The sequence below is a fragment of the Penicillium brevicompactum genome (genome assembly GCF_028827555.1).
Source record: "Penicillium brevicompactum strain IBT 35665 chromosome Unknown utg000001l_segment0_segment0, whole genome shotgun sequence".
In the NCBI taxonomy this organism is placed as follows: Eukaryota; Fungi; Ascomycota; class Eurotiomycetes; order Eurotiales; family Aspergillaceae; genus Penicillium; species Penicillium brevicompactum.
Window position 1 is genome coordinate 6775546 of NW_026623203.1, and position 22719 is coordinate 6798264.

General features: G+C 49.4%; 10 protein-coding genes across 10 annotated transcripts; 5 read left to right on the forward strand and 5 right to left on the reverse strand.

The window, feature by feature from the left end:
* Window positions 1–749: 749 nt before the first annotated feature.
* N7506_002146 (uncharacterized protein) lies at window positions 750–2443 on the reverse strand (the record flags this gene model as incomplete). Its single annotated transcript, XM_056951442.1, has 4 exons — window positions 750–1846; window positions 1905–2128; window positions 2183–2273; window positions 2323–2443. 4 exons carry the CDS (start codon window positions 2441–2443, stop codon window positions 750–752), a joined length of 1533 nt encoding a protein of 510 aa, XP_056817357.1.
* Window positions 2444–2915: 472 nt separating this feature from the next.
* On the forward strand, window positions 2916–4422 carry N7506_002147 (NAD(P)/FAD-dependent oxidoreductase; the record flags this gene model as incomplete). Its single annotated transcript, XM_056951443.1, has 3 exons — window positions 2916–3198; window positions 3258–4217; window positions 4274–4422. The coding sequence occupies 3 exons, from the start codon at window positions 2916–2918 to the stop codon at window positions 4420–4422; spliced, it is 1392 nt and encodes a 463-aa protein (XP_056817358.1).
* Window positions 4423–4791: 369 nt separating this feature from the next.
* On the reverse strand, window positions 4792–5025 carry N7506_002148 (kinase-like protein; the record flags this gene model as incomplete). The annotated part of the gene is made up of 1 exon (XM_056951444.1): window positions 4792–5025. One exon carries the CDS (start codon window positions 5023–5025, stop codon window positions 4792–4794), a length of 234 nt encoding a protein of 77 aa, XP_056817359.1.
* A 673-nt stretch (window positions 5026–5698) lies between these two features.
* N7506_002149 (FAD-dependent oxidoreductase) lies at window positions 5699–7520 on the forward strand (the record flags this gene model as incomplete). The annotated part of the gene is made up of 3 exons (XM_056951445.1): window positions 5699–5955; window positions 6007–7273; window positions 7329–7520. Coding segments are annotated over 3 exons (1716 nt in total), but the record flags the coding sequence as incomplete, so codon positions are not given.
* Window positions 7521–9207: 1687 nt separating this feature from the next.
* Window positions 9208–11433, forward strand: N7506_002150 (uncharacterized protein; the record flags this gene model as incomplete). The annotated part of the gene is made up of 7 exons (XM_056951446.1): window positions 9208–9246; window positions 9309–9599; window positions 9755–10057; window positions 10156–10483; window positions 10532–10887; window positions 10934–11180; window positions 11231–11433. 7 exons carry the CDS (start codon window positions 9208–9210, stop codon window positions 11431–11433), a joined length of 1767 nt encoding a protein of 588 aa, XP_056817361.1.
* Window positions 11434–11612: 179 nt separating this feature from the next.
* N7506_002151 (SDR family NAD(P)-dependent oxidoreductase) lies at window positions 11613–12705 on the forward strand (the record flags this gene model as incomplete). The annotated part of the gene is made up of 6 exons (XM_056951447.1): window positions 11613–11682; window positions 11727–11957; window positions 12010–12177; window positions 12226–12459; window positions 12506–12573; window positions 12634–12705. 6 exons carry the CDS (start codon window positions 11613–11615, stop codon window positions 12703–12705), a joined length of 843 nt encoding a protein of 280 aa, XP_056817362.1.
* A 905-nt stretch (window positions 12706–13610) lies between these two features.
* Window positions 13611–14598, forward strand: N7506_002152 (uncharacterized protein; the record flags this gene model as incomplete). Its single annotated transcript, XM_056951448.1, has 4 exons — window positions 13611–13866; window positions 13924–14244; window positions 14301–14410; window positions 14473–14598. 4 exons carry the CDS (start codon window positions 13611–13613, stop codon window positions 14596–14598), a joined length of 813 nt encoding a protein of 270 aa, XP_056817363.1.
* A 739-nt stretch (window positions 14599–15337) lies between these two features.
* On the reverse strand, window positions 15338–18020 carry N7506_002153 (uncharacterized protein; the record flags this gene model as incomplete). Its single annotated transcript, XM_056951449.1, has 3 exons — window positions 15338–15887; window positions 15956–17650; window positions 17713–18020. The coding sequence occupies 3 exons, from the start codon at window positions 18018–18020 to the stop codon at window positions 15338–15340; spliced, it is 2553 nt and encodes an 850-aa protein (XP_056817364.1).
* Window positions 18021–19492: 1472 nt separating this feature from the next.
* On the reverse strand, window positions 19493–21175 carry N7506_002154 (MFS transporter; the record flags this gene model as incomplete). Its single annotated transcript, XM_056951450.1, has 3 exons — window positions 19493–20847; window positions 20893–20950; window positions 21077–21175. The coding sequence occupies 3 exons, from the start codon at window positions 21173–21175 to the stop codon at window positions 19493–19495; spliced, it is 1512 nt and encodes a 503-aa protein (XP_056817365.1).
* A 13-nt stretch (window positions 21176–21188) lies between these two features.
* On the reverse strand, window positions 21189–22136 carry N7506_002155 (uncharacterized protein; the record flags this gene model as incomplete). Its single annotated transcript, XM_056951451.1, has 1 exon — window positions 21189–22136. One exon carries the CDS (start codon window positions 22134–22136, stop codon window positions 21189–21191), a length of 948 nt encoding a protein of 315 aa, XP_056817366.1.
* Window positions 22137–22719: the final 583 nt, after the last annotated feature.

Below are 22719 nucleotides of genomic sequence, written 5' to 3' on the forward strand. Positions count from 1 at the left end.
TCATGGAATCCATACAGAAGAGCTACCCTCACAGGAAACTATCTGATATCTTTCCTTGATATCCTCATACTGGGGCGAGGCTGCAGAACACTATCGGCACACCCTCTCTCGCAGTATGTGAACAAACAAATCAAAACGAAGGAAAGCAAAAAAAAAGGATAATAAATTCAGCTGGACATCGGGACTAGGATTCGAACCCAGTACTTCGGGAAGGAATACTGACCCAACAGATGGAGAGGATTGGGCCCTTTGGGATTAAGCTGGAGCGAAATCAGGACATGCGACACCTCACCCAGCTGGTATTTATTATACCAGGGAGCCCTTGTTTGGTCTTTTAACTGAAGCTTCTCAATCTTCTAATCTTATATAGCACCTCGGGTGGTATATATTACCTGAAGCTAGGCCCACAAAGCGCCTAATAAAATCTGGTATTCGGTGGGAGTCCCTTGGCCTGCTCACTTTTCTGCATTCGTCGATGAGAATGCTTTCAAAAAAGCGGGAACAGCGGAGCCCTCACCATTGTGGAGTCTTATGCTGGGCTTGTGTTTGACATCAGATCCCGGGGTGGGTCCCCTGTGGGTTGGAAACCTATCCCTATACTATCCCTATGTGGGTGCCAAAAAGAAAAAGTGATACACATATTCATAAGATCTCATATTTATATACAATGCTCATCTAACAACCAATAAAAAGTGCCAAACAGAGACCTCGGGAGCATCACCTCGACCCAGTGATATTGTATGTGGACTTTATACCTCATGAACATTTGCAGTGTGTGTGACTTTGGAGCTTCCAGCAGCATGCTCTCGATCCTCATTTGGATCCTCAGGGATCACCGTTGAGTTGACCTTGTTGGCAACAATGTCATCTTCAATCACAGCGCGGAACTCTTCGCGCTTCGGGAGCAAATACCGCACATCCACGAATCTCAATATGCTAGTCATTATAATCACAAGCACTAGCAATGCCAACGCAGACTGCCATCCATATTTGTAGTATGGTGCTTGCGAAGCAGGCCATACGAGGACCTGCGACCAGGCAGAGATAGAGTAGTATCCGGCAACGGCAACACCGACCGCCAGCGATCGTGCTTCGGGATCTTGAGGAATCAGATCCGACAGCCATGCAAAGATGAGTGGTGCCGTTCCAAGACAAATGTAGGAGATGAAGTAAGATGCATAAGCAGCGGATAAAGCAACGGAATCCGGATTCGCTGTCCACGCACTCATGATTATGCACGGAATAATTCCAATGACCGCTTGCAGCACAATCAGTGTCCAGCGCGTCTCTAGGAAATCAGACAACAGAGCCCAAATCCACACAAAGACCACGTTGATCGCAGATCCTCCAATAGGGATAGCGTTCACCTGAGTGACGCTCCAGCGCGCGGTTCCATCAGGATTTTTGAGCGACTTGAGGAATAACGAGAAATAAACGTATCCGTACGTTCCAAGCACCGTTGCGATGTACAAGATCGAGATGAAGTACACGACCCATCCGGAGAATGTACGTTTGACACCAGCCCAAGTCATGCGCTTCGGCTCAGCGCGACCATTTCGAGCAAGGCGCTCAAGTGAGAGCTCGCCGTGGATCTTTTTAAACCAAAATGCGCGTGGGTTGGGTCGGTTGGGAAGATCTGGAATCATGAAGAATCCCGCGAATCCCCAAACTACTGTGATAATGGCGTTGATCACAAACAGCCAACGCCATCCTGCTAGTCCGGCACTTCCGTTGAGCGTATCTGAGATTGCCGCCTGCATGGCGCCGGATAGCATTTGACCAACGGCTTGACAGGAATGGTAGAAGCCCATTCGTTTGGCTAGCTCGGTCGGCGTGTACCAATACACTATCATGGACGTTAGTGGAGTTTTGGGTGGAATTTGCATGCGCAAAAAGATACTCACTGAAAAGAGTCATCATTCCTGGCCATGCGCTACTTTCACACAGACCGAGGAACACGCGCAATACGTAGACTTGTTTCGCACTGGTGCACATGGCAATCAGGCCGGTCAAGACACCCCATATTATCTCCAATCCTGGGAGCCAATAACTCGGACGTACGTAGGTGAGGATAATTTGGGAGGGAATGAGCATGATGCAGTATGCGACATTGAAATATGTTGTGAATCTACCGATAATCAGCGAATATTCAACAAGGCCAAGAACACTACATAAAACTCACAAATTAAGCTCATTGCCATGTAAATTCAAGTCCTCCATCATTCCAGAAACGTAGGCATTGTTGATATTCTGCTGGTCGAGATATTTAATGACTACCGAATGTTAGTTTTAATCGCCGATGTGATCTGCAGCCCAACGCACCTTGCGAAAGACACCCAAAGGTCATGAGAAATATATCGAGACGCCGTACCAAGGCTTTCTCGTCTGAGGATCGGAAATCATCGCTCGCCGCCGTAGGGCGGAACATCTTGAATGTGACCATAGCTGAGAGATGTGAAGAGAAGAGCAAGCTGCGGCCATGGCTATAAGGCCCAAGCGGATCATGCCGTGTGACCCCTCGCAGATAGCAAAAACATGCATCCGGGGTAGACTTCGCAGATCCGAGGGCAAGCGAGTGCCGATAAGAGCTGGGCCAATGAAGCTCATCCCTTAGAGTCACATCGGATGCCGGAGCCACAGCTGCCACGGTCCCAGATAGCTTGGCATTCTTTTTCCCCCACTTAGTCTCTACGAAGATTAGCTTAGTCTCTGAATCTCGTCGCTTGATTGGTGCGGGAGGATAAGCTCGAGGTGACTCCAAAATGAGACGGGGTAAGTCCGCGATAGGAGTCTCTGCTTCCCCGCACCGGCGTTTAAACGTCGCCGACAACGGCGCACCGGTTGACCTCGCTGTGTATACCGACCTCTGAATGTATACCTTTTGATGTGCTCAGGGGGTGAATTTGGATCCGATCATGTCGAGCCACGTCGAGTCGAGTAGCAGGAGCCTGCCAAACCCAACCCCTTGTTTGAGCTATTGGCAGCGGACCACGCGCGCCTTCAAGCATCTCTATGAAAACAAAGATGCACCACTTCCATCAAAGTCCAAATATGTCATTGTTGGATCCGGCATCGCTGGTGGCTTGACAGCCCTTGAGTTGATTGAGGGAGGAGCTAGCGCGGAGGAAATCGTCATTTTGGAAGCGCGAGAGGCGGCCAGTGGCGCAAGTTCACGAAATGCTGGGCACGTGCGACCAGGTCAGTAGCAGTATTCTCTCGGTGTTTGATAAGAACTCTAACCTAAGTCTGGACATCAGATGCTTTCAGGGGCTTTAGTGCATATGCCAAAGTGCACGGTGATGAACAAGCCCTCAAGATCATCAACGACGAACGGCTTGTGCTCGATCGCGTTGCGGAATTTGTCAAGAAGCATGATGTCCAATGTGATTTCAATCTGACGACGACATTCGACGTTTGCATGACTCCAGAGTTTGCTGCGTACGAGGCAGAAAGCCTGGAAGCTTTCAAGCGGGCCGGCGGCGATACCACGCATATCAAATTCTATGAAGGAACAGAGGCAGAGGCAAAGACAAGAGTCCCGGGCGCCTTGGCGGCCTACGAATGGCCAGCAGGATCTAGTCACCCGGCAAAATTGGCGCAATTCCTCCTCCAATCAGTCATATTGAAAGGTGCAAAGCTCTTTACCTTCTGCCCTGCAATGGAAGTCACGCCCAGTCATCTGGATGCGGGTTTATGGGATGTCCACACTACTCGCGGCTCAATCACTGCCGAGAAAGTGATCCATTGCACAAATGCGCACGCTGCCCAACTACTGCCGCACTTGGACCCTTACATGCGACCGAATCGTGCTCAAGCCCAGTCTCTCGTGCCTGTTCCTGCTTTCTCGGGAACTGATGCTCTGCAGAGCACTTACTCTCTGCGCTACAGTCTTCATCACTTCTACTCGTTGATTCAACGCAAAGGGGATGGTACATTGGTATTGGGGGTCTCGAGGTCGAACCCGACACTCAGCCCTGAGACAATCGCCAGTCGATTGAGCACAGATGATTCTCGATACAATGACGAAATCGTCGAAGACGCATTGCGTAGTTTTGGTGAAATGTTCCCTGACTACAAGTCCGACGCTGCCATGCACGGTGAAGGATTAGATCACGCTTGGACTGGTATCATTGGTATGACGACGGACTCTGTTCCTTTTGTTGGTGCGATCGAGTCGCTACCTGGACAGTATATTTGCGCAGGTTTCAACGGTCATGGTAACGTCCACAGGCAACTTGGTCAACAAGAAAACAAATATACTGACTTGTGGCAGGCATGGCGCGGATATTTACCTGTGCTCCGGGCGTCGCCCAAATCGTGCGGGGAGAAAGTTGGTCCAAGACTGGGCTTCCTGAATGTTTCCAGTTCAATACGGAGCGGCTTAACAGACTCTCCAAAGGAGATCTGCCATCGATTTGGTAGATACAATCCCTAACTCCTGGGAGCCTGCCTGATGCTTGCCAGTTTGCGGCCAACTCCAAATGGTTTTGGTGAAGTGCTGCATAACACAAGCATCCTTTGAGTGGTTCAGTCCATGGATGCATGTTTGTATCCACGTAAAGCCCGGGATATGAAGCCTGACTGAGCGAAGAATATGTGTACAATTATCGTGGTACAGGTTTATAGAAATTTTCCATTGTTGTCAGCAATGCCAAAAGCCATTGAACACAATAGAGGGAAAGACTGGGACGTCCATGATTCGAGCTCAGATAGAGATCTTAGAGATCGCTCGCGGGTGTCACCTTTGGTTGAAGAAAAGGATGCTCCGCTGGATTACCTGCTGTGGCTCTCTCATAAGGATGCCAGGAAAGCATTCCCCCAGCCAACTTTGACTAAGGTTTGATAGCGGTCGATGAGCACCTCGCCTGGCTTTGTTGGGTAGAAATGCTTGGAGTTGTAGTTTGGCGTGAGCTCTTCGTCAATCAGTACTCCCAGTGGTAGAGGTGGTCCAGAGGAAGGGATGCGGAGCGGCTTTTTACGAAGCACCTTGGACAACCGAGGATTGAGCCCCTTGAGAGTGTTCATTGCTGTTTTGCCTTGGGAAAGCTGACGACGCAATGTGACATCAACAGGTGTCGAGGAGGCAGATCAAGGAGTTGATCGCGAGTAAGGAGGTTCACGTGGTAGAATAGTGATTTGTTCCAAACAATCCTTGTCAAGTGCAATCTGTGCCGTGAAGAGAAGTCAAAACTTCCAGAGAAGCAGGCAAGCCTGGCAGGTACCACAGTGGGCAGGAATCCAACTTACACTGGATTTTTCCGAAAAATATCCGATTGTTTTTTTCACGGTCAGCATCAAGGTCATATTCGAGTGCGTAGAGATTCGCCGTGATGTTTTGGCATCTTTGCATGTTTGCTTATTAGCGCCTCAGTCCACCACTGTAATCAGTGCCTGCTCTCTCGAAGCCATTTCTTCATTCTCTCATGATCAATCATGTCTTATCATTCGAATTCTCTGCTTTCCGAGTTTCAGTCTCAATATGAGTCTTTCTTTCTTTTTTTTCGAGGTCATTGTGTGCACACCCGGGACTCTCCCACATTTTACACGAGGCTCGCGGGATCGGCGTAAGGGGGCCGGCCCCCAAGCCCGCAATATCCAACCACTTTACGGAGTATTCTAAGTGGATCCATGTCCACCTCAGACAAACGTTGTACTCCGTACTCGGATGAGCTTTTATAAATGCAGGCCCCCGCGCTAGATCAAAAGTACCCCAAACGAAATGTTCGCACTCTTTTTGGCTTCATTGTTGGCCGTGTCCGCACAGGCTTCTACAGCCTGCCGATGCTTCCCCGGGGACACTTGTTGGCCGGCTGAGAATGTCTGGACTAAGTTCAACCAAACAATTGACGGCCGATTGGTGAAGACAGTTCCACTTGGCACACCGTGCCATGCGCCCAACTATGATGCTGCCAAATGTACAATTTTGCGCGATGGATGGACGGTCCCCGAGGAACAGTGAGTTTCAAGTCAAGAGTTTTGGGGGTACTCAGCTAAATTGGAAAATAGTTATGAGTCCTCGTCATCTGTGATGGCCCCGTTCTTCGCCAATGGCACCTGCGATCCCTTCCACCCTGTCTCGAAACCCTGTACCCTAGGCAACTATGCTGTCTATGCCGTCAATGTTACAACCCCAGAGCATATCTCCAAGACGATACAGTTCGCGACCAAGCACGATATTCGCATTGTGGTGCGCAACACCGGCCATGACTATATTGGGAAGTCGACGGGTGCCGGTGCACTGGGTATTTGGACTCATTATCTGAAGGATATCGAAATTCACGATTACAAGGATAAACATTACGCTGGGAAAGCCATCACCATGGGAGCTGGTGTCCAGGGATTTGAAGCCTACGAGGCTGCCGAGAATGCCGAGGTACAAGTTGTGGGCGGCGAGTGTCCTACCGTTGGACTGGCTGGAGGCTACAGCCAGGGTGGTGGCCACTCTGCCCTCTCCTCCCGCTATGGACTGGGTGCTGATCAAGTCTTGGAGTGGAAAGTGGTAGACGGTCAGGGAAATTTGATCACTGCCACTCGCGACAACAAGTACTCCGATCTATACTGGGCCCTGAGTGGTGGTGGCGGTGGTACCTATGGCGTTGTCGTATCAATGACCTCAAAGGCACACCCCGGTACCCCTGTGTCGGGTCTCAATTTGACCTTCACAAATAGCCAGATCTCTCAAGATACTTTCTATGAGGCGGTCGCACGATTCCACACCCGACTCCCTGCACTGGTGGATGCAGGTGCGATGAGCATCTGGTTTTACACAAATGCTAGCTTTGCGATTTCGCCATTGACTGGTCCGAACATCCCAGAAGCCAAACTGCTCTCGCTGGTTAAGCCTTTCATCAACGACTTGAAGCAGCTAGGCATTACTCCCACTGTGTACTCTAAGCAATTCCCCAGCTATCTCAGCCAGTTCAATGGCATGCAGCAGGAGATTGGAGTTGGCGAGGCACAGTATGGCGGTTGGCTCATTCCACGGTCGGTCGTACAGAATAACAACAAAGCCCTCACGGCTGCTTATCGCGAAATCACGGAAGACGGCGCTACCTTCATTGGTGTGGGTCTCAACGTGTCGAAGCAAGTTACTGGAGATGTGAAGAATTCTGTTTTCCCCGGATGGCGCGATGCTTTGATTGCGACCACCATCACCACTCCCTGGAAATGGGACGACGACGAGGAGATGCTAGCGAGTCAACACAAGATGACTGACTCCTATATGGCTAAATTGACTGCGCTTGCGCCGAGCTCCGGGGCATATATGAACGAGGTAAGTTCAATCCATTCCATCTTCATCATAGCAAAGACTAACATCCACCTCTCAGGCCGACTTCCGTCAGCCCAATTTCCAAAAATACTTCTTTGGCAAAAATTATCCTGCATTGCAGAAAATCAAGGCCAAGTATGATGCCAAGGATATCTTCTATGCCAGGACCGCTGTCGGATCCGAGGCATGGGAAGAGCGAGAGGACGGGCGGCTATGTCGCGTCGATCAGAGTTCTCGAAGAGATCTCTGAGTGATTTGCCTTTTGCCCTGAGACATGCCTATTAAAATTGTGCCAAGCCCCAATTAATTGAATATGATTGGATTGTGATATCCAAAGTTAAACCCCGTTTCAAACAAAGTGTCGAAGTCGCTTTCCACGACTTAGAGCCTTTCACTAAAGTTCAATTTCCGGAATTTCCGACCCTATCCCTTTCTTAACAAGATTTTATCGAGCCTCATATGAGAGTAACCCACACAATATGATCGTCCTCATCGCCCCCGGCAAAGGCGATCGGCATGGATCTAGCCCAAAGTGGTTCCTGGTACACCTAACGGCCCCGACCAATTTCCCGTTCAATTTGACTAACTTCGATCGGCACAGCCGCAGGATTCAGCGTGGAGCAAACCACATGAAAAATTAGCCAACCCAATACTACATGAAAACACCGTTGCGGGTCCACCATTCCGACTAAAGGTGCGCAATCTATACTTCTTGGCGTCGGGCGTTTTACACAGTGAACTACTCTGTCGATCTATGCAAATTTGCGTCCATGGTAACAATAATCCCTGCAAGCTGGACACAGACAGAATAGGTAAGTCGACGCCAAAGGATGCACTGGGGACACTGAATCCTTCGATGTATTAAACACACTGCAATGATCCCATCTTCTCTGTGCTTGTTCCCACTTGCTGGACAATCTCACGATGGCATGGGTCCATAACCTACACGAACATGACCCTCACAGCGATATACCACGCGTTATTACGGTATGCGTGGTGCTTCCGGCTATTGCCTTTTTGGCAGTGTGCTTGCGTCTCGGTATCCGGATGAATAGGAAGCGGACGTTGTGGGTTGATGACTATGCGGCACTTCTCAGTGTGCTGTTGACTATAGTCTATGCCGGGATTACCATTTCTCGTCAGTTCAATCACTGAATTTTGCTCTTTTCATTAAAAGCGAGATAGTAACGGTCATAGAAACGCGATGGGGTCTAGGTTTGAGCATGAAGTATTTTCCGATGGAGAATGTGGTTACGTTCAGCAAGGTATCTTCAAACGCGCTCCGTTCAAATAAATTCACTAACACCAGTCTGATTTTCTATAGATTCAATGGTCAGGAGGACCAGTGTACACGCTCAACCTCCTAGCGTTCAAGCTCTCGCTGCTTGCCTCATACTTTCGCATTGGAGGCTTTGTGGCGTTGTATAGAACCATCATTGTCATTTCTATCGCAATATGTGTTGTCACTCAGCTTATTTATACGTTCATCATCGTACTTTCTTGTCAGCCGGTGAGTGTTACCTTTCCACTAACTCTTCGATATTTATACTTGGATTCTGGCAAAGCTGAGCAAAAGCAGATTGCAAGACAGTGGGACCTTTCTGTCAAGGGAAAGTGTATCGATACCGTGTCTTTCTATTACGGTATGTGAAGTGCTCCATCACAGCGTCAAGCCACTAACAGCCTGAAGCTTTAGCAGGTAAGCTTCATCTAAGTACTCTGAGCGGAAAGACTTATATTGATGGCAAAAAGGAACAAACCTCGGCTTCGACATTGCGATCTTCATACTCCCCATGCCAGTCTTGTGGAAACTCCAACTTCGACAAAAAGAGAAGATAGTTCTGACAGGACTTTTTGCTCTGGGATTCTTTGTGACCGTTATCCAGATAGCTCGAATTTTCAGAGTCAAAAATCTGAAGACAGTGACAGACAGTGAAATGCTAATTCTCTGGTCTATCATTGAAGTCAGCCTTGGGGTACGAAAAATCCTATATCACCAGAGCTCGTCAAAACTAACTCTTTTCACCTCTCCTGGTAGGCAATCATTACCTGCATTCCAACTTTCGGTCCTCTTTTCAAGAGTTTTGCCACGACTGTCTCATCTTATCGCCACAATGCATCTGGACCCTCTTACCCCCTCGACTCCATCCCTGAAGGTGGAACCAAAAGCAAGACTTCAAACAACAACACATCGGCTATATTTGGATCGCATACAGAGAACACTGGAGTAACGGTTCAATCAGGGCAGCGGGGTGGCCTGACTTCTCATGAGTCTGGAAGCCAGGAACGCATCCTTGGCGGGGACGATAGGACAGGCATATACAAGACAGTAGATTTTACAGTAGAAAAGTTTTGATCAAAGCCATCATGAAGTCATTGATCATTCTTTAAATGAACAACATATTGTTTGGACGATCTATCGGACTTCTGTCAAAGACTATCTTCCAAGGTTCATAAGTTTTTGGTCGCTGACTAACCGCCAAGAAAGCCCGCCGCGGTTCCTGGAAGGGTGGAGCTCGGACCGTTCCGCGCGTCTCCACCACCTCCCAGCTTCTCATGGCTGCTCTCAGAGTCTCTCAATCCTCAAAGCGGGCGCTCGTGGCGCTTCGTAAGAGGCCTTTCCACATCCCACAAGATCCCGCTCCCGCTATCCCAAGCCAAAGGATTGTGGATGAAGAAAGATCCCCAAGATACAACCCCGAGGCCTACTATCCTGCAAAGCCTGGTGAGATTCTCGCCGACAAGTATCAGCTTTTGAGCAAGATAGGATGGGGATCAGACTCAACAGTATGGCTGGCACGGGACATATACCGGCAAGTTTCCTCTGGCCTTCATGGCACTCAAGCTGACGAGCGCGTTTGTCTCTGTTCAGTTGGCGCTGGCAGTCCGAAGAAGCTGTGGCGCTGAAGATCTCGACCGGTCGCCGTTCTAGTACCCCTAGTTCGAAATTGAAGATTGAAGAGAAAATCGCCCAGCAGAACCCTTCTCACAAAGGCTGGGGTTGTGTACGCACTTGCCTGGGGCATTTCGAGTTCGCCCATGGGGAGCAGAACCATGTATGTCAGATTTATCAGCCTTTACGGGAAACCATGGAGCTCTTCACAAAGAGATGGGAGAACCAGAGAATGCCACTTCCGGTCGCGAAAGCCTACATTCTCCTTTTGCTCCTTGGAATGGACTACTTGCACGCCGAATGTCATGTTGCGCATACAGGTGAGTTATTTGTTCCGATATTCAATTGATGGAAAGTTAATGTCCTAGATTTAAAACTTTCAAATATTTTGATGACGTTCGAAAACGACAAAGTTCTTCCTCGGTTCATGGAAGAGCATCTCCCCAATCATCCCATGCAATACAAGAATGACCCAGAAACCAACCGAAAAATCTACAGCAGCCTCCATAGCTTAGGAGAGCTTCAAACCGAGGATATAGCCAACATGCTACCTCAACTAGCAGATTTTGACTCGGCTATGCTCGTTGATCCTATCCCAGAAGACAAAACGAAAGGCCAAACTGTCTACCTATACCCTATCCAATCACCCTACTACCGAGCCCCAGAGGTCGTCTGTGGATACGGATGGAACCAGAGTGCAGATATTTGGAACTTTGGTGTCCTTGTATGTCAGCCCCTCCCTGATACAAACAAGAATCTAACATGGATAGATGTGGAATATCATCGAAGGTACGGAGCTTTTCACACAGGTGGAAACTTCTGAGAACCGATACGATCCCAAGTCTCATGTCGCTGAAATGGTCGCACTGCTTGGTTCTCCCCCGAAAGCGGTATTGAAAAGAATTGAGTCACTTTCCCAGGTTGACTTTGGAGATGGCGCTTCCGTGACGCGGGACGATGGAAAAGAGTGTAGCAATTCGCGAGAGCTATTTGGTGGTCCACACTTCGATGAAGAAGGTAATTTTCTTCTCAGTGACTTTTTTAATTGGTCTTTGCTAATTTATTAGGCAACTTCCTTCACGGAGATCTTGTACCCAACCGCACGCTCGAAGATACAGTGCCCTCACTGGAAGGAGAAGAGAAAGAGTTGTTCCTTTCCTTCGCAAGGGGGATGTTGACTTGGGACCCGATGAAAAGAAAAAGTGCTGGGCAGCTAGCACAGCATCCATTCCTGAATTTTGGCGATCACATCGTCAAAGACATTGTTTGAACATCTACCATTTATTCTCCCCTCCAGAACATGAGGTCTCGAATGATCTCCTTGTGTACAATACAGAGCTTCTCCTCTTAACTCAATTCCCCTCATTGCGCCATATCCTCGATATTTTGCGTGACAAAATAAGTCAATAGAGATCCAACTCCAATCCATTCCAAGTCTCTATCGATAACATGAAGACAGCCACACAGCCCTTCGCAAACCACGTCGCCATCGTGACGGGCGCCGGATCACGCATAGATGGTATGCCCACCTAGCCAACCAAAACCTAACCTAACACCCACAAGGCGAAATCGGAAATGGTCGCGCGACCTCCATTCTCCTCGCCCGTCAAGGTGCCAAGGTTGTGCTCTTAGACTCCAATTCAGACTGGGCACTGGAAACAAAACGCATGATTGATCTCGAAGGCGGAACGTCGGAGATTATTCAAGCAGATGCGACGGACGAGGATAGTGTCCGCGAAGCGGTTGCGCGCGCGGTGAAATTGTTCGGCGCTGTGCATATCCTGATTAACATCGGTTCGCTGGCCTATATCTCGCTATATAATACACTTGGACTAATTGCGGGTAGTTGGCGTCACGAATGCAAAAGGAGATGCCACGACTGTTAATATGGATGCTTGGAACCGCGATTTTCGGATCAACGTTACGAGCATGGTTCTCATGACGCGACACGTTATTCCTGAGATGAGAAAGGTTGGTGGAGGCTCTATTGTGAATATGGCTTCTGTAAGTGGTCGTATGTAAATCCTTTGAGACTGGCAGTGTGCCGTGTTGATGTGTTCAGTTATCGGGGGAGATCCAAACCTGCTTTATCCGACTAGCAAGGGTGCTATAATTCAGATGACACGGGCGATGGCCGCTCAGCATGGGAAAGAAAATATACGCGTGAACTGTGTTTGTCCGGGTATGGCGTATACGCCTATGGTCGCTGTTAGAGGGTTGAGTCCGAAGCAGAGAAGAGAGAGGGTACGATTAGGGTTGTTGGATGTCGAAGGGTCGGCTTGGGATGTGGCACACGGTGAGTAGTTTTTGGTTCGGATATTTGAGTGGAGCTGAGGTTTTAGCAATTGCATTTCTTGCGAGTCCTCAGGCGAGGTGGATCACGGGTGTCATTTTGCCTGTTGATGGGGGTGTAAGTCGTTGGGATCCAATTCCCAGATGCTTCGTGAATATAGCTAATGAACTAGTATAGATGACTGCGGGGAGGGCAGATCGGCCGGACCTGAGAGCCAATATTTCTGAAGCCAGTGAACCGAAGCTGTGATGTGAATCTTCGAAGGCTACCGTGGGACTGTGCATTCTGAATGTGTTGATAAACTTTGACTTCATACGCACACCGTAGACAAAGACAAATTCCAAGGTTTATCTCAAATTCTCACAAATTAATTAGCCTGAAGCTCGAATTTTTGATACATAAATTATCATCTTTAATCCTTAAAGCCTTAGAATAAACCCCCGGGGCCTGCTACGTCGCAGTGTTGGAGCATATAGAAGGACCGTTCGGTGACGGATGAGCTCTTTGGGTAGGAATATGGGCAAAGTTTCTGGACTTGGTTTGGAATCCTGGTCTCAAAAAGCACGTATTTAAGTCTGATTGAGGTAGTGTACAGTAACTGCCGCCAAAATGGCCGAGTGGTTTGACTCTGTCATACTACTCCATGCTACGCCCAATTCTGGGGTTATATCGGGCAACTGAACAACACCAGAAATGTCCCCGGTTCGATCCCAGGGGCTAGGTGAGTTTGGCAGTTTCCCCTACATCTTTTTTTCCCTCTTTTTATAGTTCTTTTGTCGGCAGTTTGCCTTGTTTGCCAGCCCCCCTCCCCTGTAGATAGTCGTAGAGAGCCTCTCTCTTCCTCCTCCTCTCCTCTTCTCGCACAATACATTGAATCTGACACCATCTGCTGTTCTTCTTCTCGATACCTTTTTACTGTCCTTTTTACTGTCCTTTTTACTGTCCTTTCAAATGTCTTTTTTGCTGTCTTTCGCCTACCCAGCGTAATCGAACTTGACAACCTTGGAATACTCCCTGATGCTGTACCATGGTTTCCTCCCGCGTCCTTGGAAGGATGCTGAGCCTTTACTTCCTGCCCAGTCAAATTTTATTCTACATGGCATTGCAGTGAATCTGGCCATCTCACACATTGAATAGCACTATTCAACGCCATTATGACTAAAGAAAAGAAGGTATCTTGGGTCACACAAGTACGAAGCTTGCTCGCAGATCTTCTCATGAGCAAGGTTGTGGACAAACTTCGTATCCACAAGGTGCCAGAAGAGATCGACAAAGCCACTTTGAAGTACAAGACGATTCCGATTTCTGATCTCGACTTGCGGGAAGTTCAGAGATCGCTTGGTTTGAAGCCCGCCAGCAATGACGACGAGTTCAAACATGTCCTTCCTATTACACCCCCAAGAACCATGAGTACCTACAAACTTTGGAGATAGGTCAAGCATGACAGAGCTAACCTTTTATTTACAGGAGAGCATTTAAAATTGATCGAGACAGTATCAAGTCATACACCGACAACTGAACCGAGCGCTCGTTGGATTATCAACGCCCTCGTACCTCGTGCCCTCAATATTGCAGCAGCGGATGGGCCACCTGACCAACGTATCAATATTCAGACGGACTACTCGTATACCCATGGACCTGTGAAGCTTGGAAGGGACAAAGTCCTCCTTTCTGCCCGGCCTGACTACAGAATATGGTACGGCGATTGGGAACAACTGGCTTTGAATGTTGTAATCGTTGAGGCCAAAAGAATTGACATCGGGCTTTCCCAAGCATTGGGATACATGGGTAAGTGACCCCGATATCAACCACTCTATGACAGGGAGGCTGATTGAGATCAAAAGGATGCATTCACAGAGAATGGAAGGAATTTTCCAAGAGCAACTGCACTGTTTATGGATTTGCTTGTAATGGGACGATATTCTGGTTCCTCAAGATCTCAAACGAATCCAAAGTACGTTATGCTGACTTCTTCACTTCCTGATTGCTTGTATTCTAACTTATACTCCGTACCAGTGGTCGGAATATCTCGTCTCTGTTCGAACAGGTGACTATTCCCAGCCCCTCGGGTTGATGGTGCACATGTTTCGTCGTGCGATCGTGATGTCCCCGGCACACCCCAAACCATTTTCTACAATGTGACTAGCTGAGGGGGCTTCCCTGACATCTTCATTCTTTGAACTAGTTACCATTGTTTCCTATAGAATCAATCTTTCTCTGCAAATCTATTTGTTCCCGTATTCCGACTATCTATCGCTAGCCCCGGAGTGGTCTTGTTCTTTGGATTACGGCTGTATCAGCTAGTTATTCCCCACTGGAGTGGAAGCGTGCTTAACGATATGTGTGTGCCGAGGTCTTGATGGCCAGACCTCGGGGGCGAGATCTAATGAGCATAGTTTCAGATTCAAAGCAGGGGCCAATGAGAGAAGCTCCCGAGGTCAACAAATCCAATTTAGAGCCGTGAGATAATTGCACATTGCTCTGGGGGTGAGCCATGGAGGGAGATAATAAACTTGTTATTGTGATAAAGATAATAATGTACATTCAAACGCTGGTATCAAACGATGGTAAAATATTAAACAAGAAGTGATGTGCAGACGGTCCGACGATAAGGCGTAGGTACTGCCGTGTCCATACAAAGATCGGATATATGTTGCTTGACATTTCATGTCAGAACCCGGTCAATCAAAGACTTTGTAGGACTTTCTCCAGGGCTTGCTTCCAGGAGACTTCCCAAGCTGAGTATGTCGCAGGATCAAGGTTCGCAATGTCGTGCGGACGAAGTCATCTGCCTGGCCAGGTGTCGTGGTGATAAATCACCGAAGCGCACAAAGGTCAAAATGCCTTTCAGTGTAAAGGAATAAGTTCAGATCCCAGAGAATCACGTCGTGTACTCGTATCGACGCCAATTCTCCTCAACCCACCATTTAGCAACATGCGCCGCATCATTCACCCACTGCACAGCATCCTCGTCATGTTCCTGGAGAACCAGATCCATCAGATTCAGCAGGTTGAAGTCCTGCAGTGCCTTCAGCTCATGGGGATCGAGGTCAACGTTTGAGAATCGCCATTCGACATCCGAAATTAGCGGGATGATGAGACGGTACGGCTTTGCGGCGGATCGGAGAGCAAGCCATGTTCCTCCGGTGTTCATAACGGAGAACTGCCAGTCTTGCTTTCCGTCTTTCTCTGGGATGGTGGGTCGGATCATGGACTGGCCTTCGTAGAGGGGGAGGAGGTCGCTGATAGCGGCTTTAGATTCTTTATCCAAGGATCCGGACTCGGATAGGAGGTCTAGTATTGTTGGGAGGATTTGCATGGAAGTTACGCGAGAGTCGATCTCGATGGGTGGGAGCTGGGGGTGGGCGAAGACGATTGGAACGTGGAAGCTTGCGACATGGGGGGTTGTCATATGGGGTGACGCCGCTGTTCTCTGGGAGGGAAATGCCGCTTTGTGGGGTTAGTTGAGATGATTGCGAAAATGAGGGATAGTACTTACTGATCACCGGCCATTACGACCAGAGTCTCGTTGGCAGCCCCCGTTTCTTCCAGGATGTCCAAAAGCAGGGCGAGCCAGTCATCTGCCACACCCAGTGTGTTGAGGTACCGATTGACCTTCTTGGCTTTTCCCCACCAACCGGCAGACATCATCTCCTCGTATTTGTGGTCAGGTGTGTCCCACGGGTGGTGCGTAATTCCAGTCAAGTGAGAGATGAACAGTCGCTCCTTGTTCTTTTCGGCATTGTTGATGGCTTCGCGGAAATAATCTGCGAGTTCACTCTCGACATATCCCCAGAAGTTGTATTTCTTGGGCTTCTTGCGACCGGACTTCTCATAGTCCTCGTCGATAGTTAGATCTGTCACTTTATGCTTGAAACCCATCGCAGGGGTAAGCAAGTCCTGGTTGTCGTAGTCATCAGTGATGGCCTGCATCCATGTTGATCGCCAGGGCCAAGATGTGTAATCGTCCGTCTTGGTATGGTTGGAAATTGTTGTGTGGTTAGAAATGGTGGTTTGGTTGGTGATCTCGGTGTTGTTGAGATGGCCGTTCAGTGCCTCAAGGATGTGCGGCATGCATGGTTGATATATGTGATACAAGTACTCCTGGTTGAAGTCTACAACCAAAGGCGCAACTCCGCATACGGTTGCAAGAATGCTCTTGAGCGTGAAGGTGTCGGAAGTATAGGCGTTGGTCGTGTGGAGACCTCCGTAAGGGTTCGATACTTTGTCATTTCCACTGAACCCAGATGCTGTGTTCATCAGCCTCTCAGCCGTTGGGGTCAGATTGGCCAATCGCTGCTCGACCTCGACCGGGATTTGTCCACCGAAGGAGTGAGCGATCACATCACCGAAGAATGACTCTTTGCGAAGAGGGAAGACATCTGCCCGGGTACTTTCCAACTTGAGGAGCAACACGTGCTTAATATTGACATCACCCGTGTCCAAAGCCTTGCGCAGCGGCTCGAGGACATCATTGTCGAGGTTGGAAATATGCAACGGGTCCTGTTTAGGGTTATAGTGAATGGGAGTGGTCCCGTTGGCATTGGCGTACCAGTCGCTGAACCCGGAGATATTATGCGCCGGCAACCAGTCGAACTTGGGCGTCGGCGCCAGCGCCGTGTGATTTCCGAGCCACGAGTAGTCACCCGTCAGTTCGGGCAGGATTACAGACGCATTTTCTTTGGACTGACCCTTGCCAAACGGTGTGACAATCACCGTTTCGGAAAGGAATTCGTACGCGGTATTGGACGGGCGAGTGCAACGTAGGATGAGGACGAAGGCTGCGAAACCCAAAACCGCTACCCGTACCCACAAAGAGTGTCGCTGATCCTGCTTCGCCGGCTCCTGTAGCTCGAAACTGGAGTTGGATGAGCTCCGGTCCTCATCCCAGTCCTCGGGGGCAACCTGCTCATAGCTCTTCAACAGCGGAGTTCTTTTCCGTCGACAAGCAGCTGGCAGGATTCCCTTGAAAACTGCAACGATTCCCTTACACCAATTGTACAAGTGGGGAGTTGTGAACCAGGCGGCGAAGACAAACGCGATCTCGACGATGACCAAACCAGTCAGGCCGGTAAGCAATGTTTTGACGGCTGCGGCATCGCCGTGGAAATTATGGGCTTGGCGCCAATGGATCTCAGCACCGGTGGCGACGTAGAAGGATATGTTTGCGGCGGATAAACCGGAGATTGCCAGACTAAGGTTGGTTAGCGCCAGTTTCATCCAAGCATAGGGTTTGAGGTTTTTTTCTGCCCGTACCTGAGTGGGACCACGACAAAGGCCGCCGGAATACGAGCCCATCGGCGCTGGAACTTGGCGCACAGGCAGTGCACGAATAGAGCACACACGACATCTTGTAGAAAGAATGTTGGACCCCAGACGAGCAATTGCCCGAAGGGTAAGGAGTTCAGATGGGAGTAGATGTGGATACATTTGGCGCAGATCACCGAGATCAACAACAGCGAGAACCAGTACTTGCGCGACGCTGGCCAGCAATCGTCAAACCAGAAGCTCAAGGAGATGGCCCTCCGCATTAGATCGCGGCACCCTTGCTTTGAAAAGAGCATGGTTAGATGTGAATCATGGGGGCGGGGGGTACGGAATAAGACAAGACAAGAAAGAAGAATAAAATTAAGATCGAGAACGAGAGAAGAAAAGACTCAACAGAAAAGCAAAATCCAGAGTTAACTAGAAACTAAAGGGAACTAAAGGGGGTAAAAAAGAAGAATAGAAAGAGGCTAAGCTCTCAGGGTCCAGAGCTAAAACCAAACACTTCACCTAAAATAAACCCGCCCAGGGTCTTATTCAACGACATTTCCCCTTTTAGTCGGTGCCTTGTACTTCTTTAGTGCTGATGTCTCGCCCATTCCTCCAATCATACTGGGTCATTTGGGCCATTTAATACGAGAGCCTAGAGGGTCTCCACCCGTGGATCTATGGAACAATCGAGGGTTTAGGGGTGGTCAAATCGCGCAATTTCTTTGCTCCACGCCAGTACCAACCTGTACTAGTCAAACCGGTGCGGAAAAGTCAGCCTTGAAATATCCTGCTTCTCATTGACTCTAGCGGTCCACTAGTCTGTGAGTTGTGAGTTGTCCAATGCTTTTTGAGGCTGAGCGTGCCGTGCCTTGGTGCTCGTGTGCTTATACTTTTGGTCGTGCTTAACACTGCCCGAGGGGTCAGGGCTTTTGTATACTTACGGAGTACTTTATAGGAGGCCTAATTTCCCCCGCTGCGTTGTCAGTGAGATCGCTACCGAATACTACATTCACACCATGGTGTGCGATGCCAAGGGTCAAATCCGGGGTGATCATCCTCTTCACGCAGATCTGGGGGCCAACGAACAACATTAGCATTGGACCCTGCATTCGACGATCTACCATATAGGCATATCTGAGCTCAAATATCGCATGAGTACTCCGTATGGAGTGGGAAGTGTGATGATGATTGAGTCTGCGCAGAGGTTTTATTTTTTGGATTTAGGATTAAATGCATCTCAGGCTATTAGGCCGCGCCAAGAGCTCTTCACTGATCGTCATGATGTGTCAGATCCGAATCTGCTGGTCATCTCTTCCAGCTACAAGTAAATGGACTTGCTCCACGCTCCGTACTCGCACGGAGTACTTCAGGCACTGCTTTTATTCTCAGGAGGCAACATTTCGACGGAGGCCGAAAAGGCCGAGCCGCGCCCACAATCTGACTGCTAGCGCTAGCAATTTTTTTTCTTCTTCTCACAGGCCAATTTCAGGTGCAGGGAAGAACTCCACCAGGTGGGACCCTAGATCATACCCACCCTAGGCATACATTTTCTTGATGCGAGGGATATGTGTGATATGAGGGTATGACGAGAAGACACTTGGAACATACTGAACTTCGAAGACTCAGGCTTTCCGGTCTCTGGACTGCCGCAGCGGCGTACAGCGCAGCACGGAGCCTCAGGGTCGAATCTTACGTAATATGCATCGATGCCGAGGCTCTGCTAGTGGCCTTTAGCTGTTCATCCTTTTCGGCATGAGTTCACGTCTTCCTCCGCGATGGGTCAATCGCCGCGGTGATCGCTTTTGGTCAATTTCTGACTTGGGACGAAGAGCCCTCCGAGAAGCAACATCGGGATAGCCGAGACCCCTGCTATCAAGCCCAGCACCCAAGTCATCGTGTTCCACCCCGCGCTTTCGCGAATGAACCCGGCCAAAAACGGCCCCACAATGGAGCCTGCGGCGAAAACAAAGCTAAGGATTCCGTAGACCAGCGCCACAGGCTGGACCTTTCCAAAGACGCCCGGCTTGCGCTCCTCTTCTTCCAGGACAATGAACCCGATCTCCGATAACATACAGGGAACTAGGGCTGCGAGGCTGAGCCCAAGCAGTGCGAGTAGCACACAAAGAACCACTTTCCACTTGATCGTGTTTTGAGAGATCAAACGAAGAAGAACACAGGCGACGGTAGCACCGAGAAAGGAGCCCGCGGCAAGGTAGCGTCTCGCTTTGCCGAATCTGTCATTGACATGCCCGAAGACAGGGCCAAGGAAATTGGGGATTGACAATGGCAGAAATATCAGCCCCTGGTCCAACTGTGACCACCCAAATGTGTCTTCCACAAACAGTGGCAATACGCTGTCGAAACACGACAAGATCATCGACAGGACAAAGTATCCCCAAATAGTCGCCCACATCCGTTCGGAGCGTAGTAGTACCATCAATGGACCTCGTTGTCGTCTCTGTACTTCCTGTCCTGGGCATCGCACCCCTTCTTCCTTCTCCCCTTTGGCAGCCGTTGGTTTCTCCCCACACACGGGGTCCAAGGTACCAAACTCATCGCCGCTTTTTGACTTCAACTGCGAGCATGCCGCGCTATCAGAATTTGAAGAATCAACCTCATCTCTGATCCCCTTCTTCTCTATCACGACAATCCGAAGCACAATGTCAAGCCCTACCATCGCAAAGGCCAATCCAAAGACGGCATAGTATCCGCATCGTTTGTATATGACGCCTCCCAGAAGAGGTCCAACCATCGTCCCCATGGCCATACCCGTTCCCAGATACCCAAGATGCTGCCCAAGCCGCTCCCGCGCCACAGAGTCAACCAAAAGCGCACGTCCGACAGCCCAGACGACCGCAGCAGATGCGCCCTGCAATAGTCGTCCACATATCAAAAACGCAAGGTTTGTTCCAACGCAAAGAAGAGCGCAGCCTCCACCAAGCAGAATCAATCCTACCATGAAGGGCCATTTGCGCGACTCGATTCGATCGGCTATGTATCCGGCAAGAGCTATCTTCTCTATCAGTTTGGCATCCTTGCAGAAGGCGATTTGAGACTCACGTGCGCATACTAGTTCGCCGACTCCGTAGAGCGCGAGTAGAATCGATGTCCATCGTTGTTCTTCAAATTGGCCGGCTTATTAACACCTGAAGCTGCAAAGTCTGTGTATAGATGGCTTACCATCTTTCGCGGGAAGACCCACGCGCTCGCGGAGAGTAGCTGGCGTGACTGGGACAAGCTTTAGTCGCGTTAGTTAGTAATCTAACGGGGTCTGAAGGAGCGAGACGCGCCTACCAATCCGTAAAGCAAGAGATCCTGTGGAAAGTTTAGCCATATAAACGCCAATAATTTGCAAATATCCTACAGTGAACACGGAAAATGACACGACGAATGTGATGAACGTCTCTGATGACCTCGCTTCGAACAATACAGGCCGCGACTGTTTGTCCGCGCTCGTCGCCATTCTTCAATAGACGTCAATTATATGCAACGGTATGAAGGCGTTTCTGATAGCCAGCTCCCTTTTTGTCTTTAGTTAGTGTTAACTTGCCAGGTTTGGAGAGAGAAGCACTACCTTTGGCATTGTTATCGAGGGCAAACACGTTCTGTTGACCCAATCCCAGCATCAACTTATCCAGTTCCGTGCTCACAAGTCGCTGCTCCTTCATCATGTTTCTGTTCGTATTGCAAACCCCTGTCATCATTTGACCAGACGGCCACGGGAACGGTCCCAAGAGCGGTGCTTTCTCGACCCGCCTCGCGATCAAGCAGTGGTGCGCCTCGGGGATATGGTTCTCTCCAATTGGGGAAAAGAGATACGACATTGGCTCAGCCTCAAGGACAAAACCGGCCTCCTTGAGCACTCGTTCCCAGCCGTTCTCTGAAAGAAAAGATTCGTTCGTCAAACTGCCCATCCATTCCTTCCCAATCATCCAAACCGCATCCCAAGTTGGGTCATACACGACTCGCTGTGGTGCCAATGCCGTACTCGGCAAGACGCACAGAGCCACGAATCCGTCCTCCCGCACCCATTCCGCAAACTTATACATCATCGAGACCAAATCCCCAGGTGTGAGCTGGAACAGTGATAATATGGCGAATACGCCGTCCATCTCATACGGCGGCTGGTATTCTCTCATATCAGCCTGCTGGAAGAACCCTCCGGGGACTTGGGACCCAGCGAGTCGGACCATCTCAGCTGAGACGTCAATGCCATGGACGACATGGCCTGCACTAGCGAGGAGATGCGAAACGGGCTTTCCGGTACCGCAGCCAACATCGAGAACTTTGCTATTGGCTGGTAGCTTATCTGCCACAGTTTTGATAAAAGAGCAGAGGAGGGGATCATTGGCGAAGGCGTCCTCATATTGTGCACCAAGCGTGTTGAACAGACTTTCTGCGGGCTCGGCAGTTGTGATGGTCATGTTTTCTGATATTCTGCCAACGCTTGTCTGCAGGCTTGCTGGACAGGATTTGGAATGGTTTGATTTTTGGAGTTTCCACAAGCTTCGCTTTATACCTACACCTCTTTCAAGGTTTTTGAGGTAGATTACAACCCCCGCTTGCATTGAATAAAGCTCACTCCTTGATTAATTTGTCTCACTTTCCAGCTTGGGATCGCCGGTGGCGTCAGATCTTCGAAACCTCATCGTGCATAATGTTTCGATTTGTGATTGATATACTCCATATTATTGTCGATCTTTAATATGTCACAGGTCAATCCTAGTATTTTCAATACAATAATGTCCCATAGGTATTCAGCCTACTCCGTACACCCTGGGGTCTTTTCCTCAAGTATTCTTTGGAATGACCTCCTAAGGACTCTGTACAGCATTCTCCCCTATACTATTCCATGCACCTATTCTGAGACTCCGTACAAACTTGTACACCTAGGTCTTCTCTTCCTGGGCTACTCCGTACCGTATATACCCTGTTCGGGGCGGCCCCCAGGCCGGAACGGTACCTGAGATACTGAAATTGACCATGGTCGCTACAGACCTACGTAGT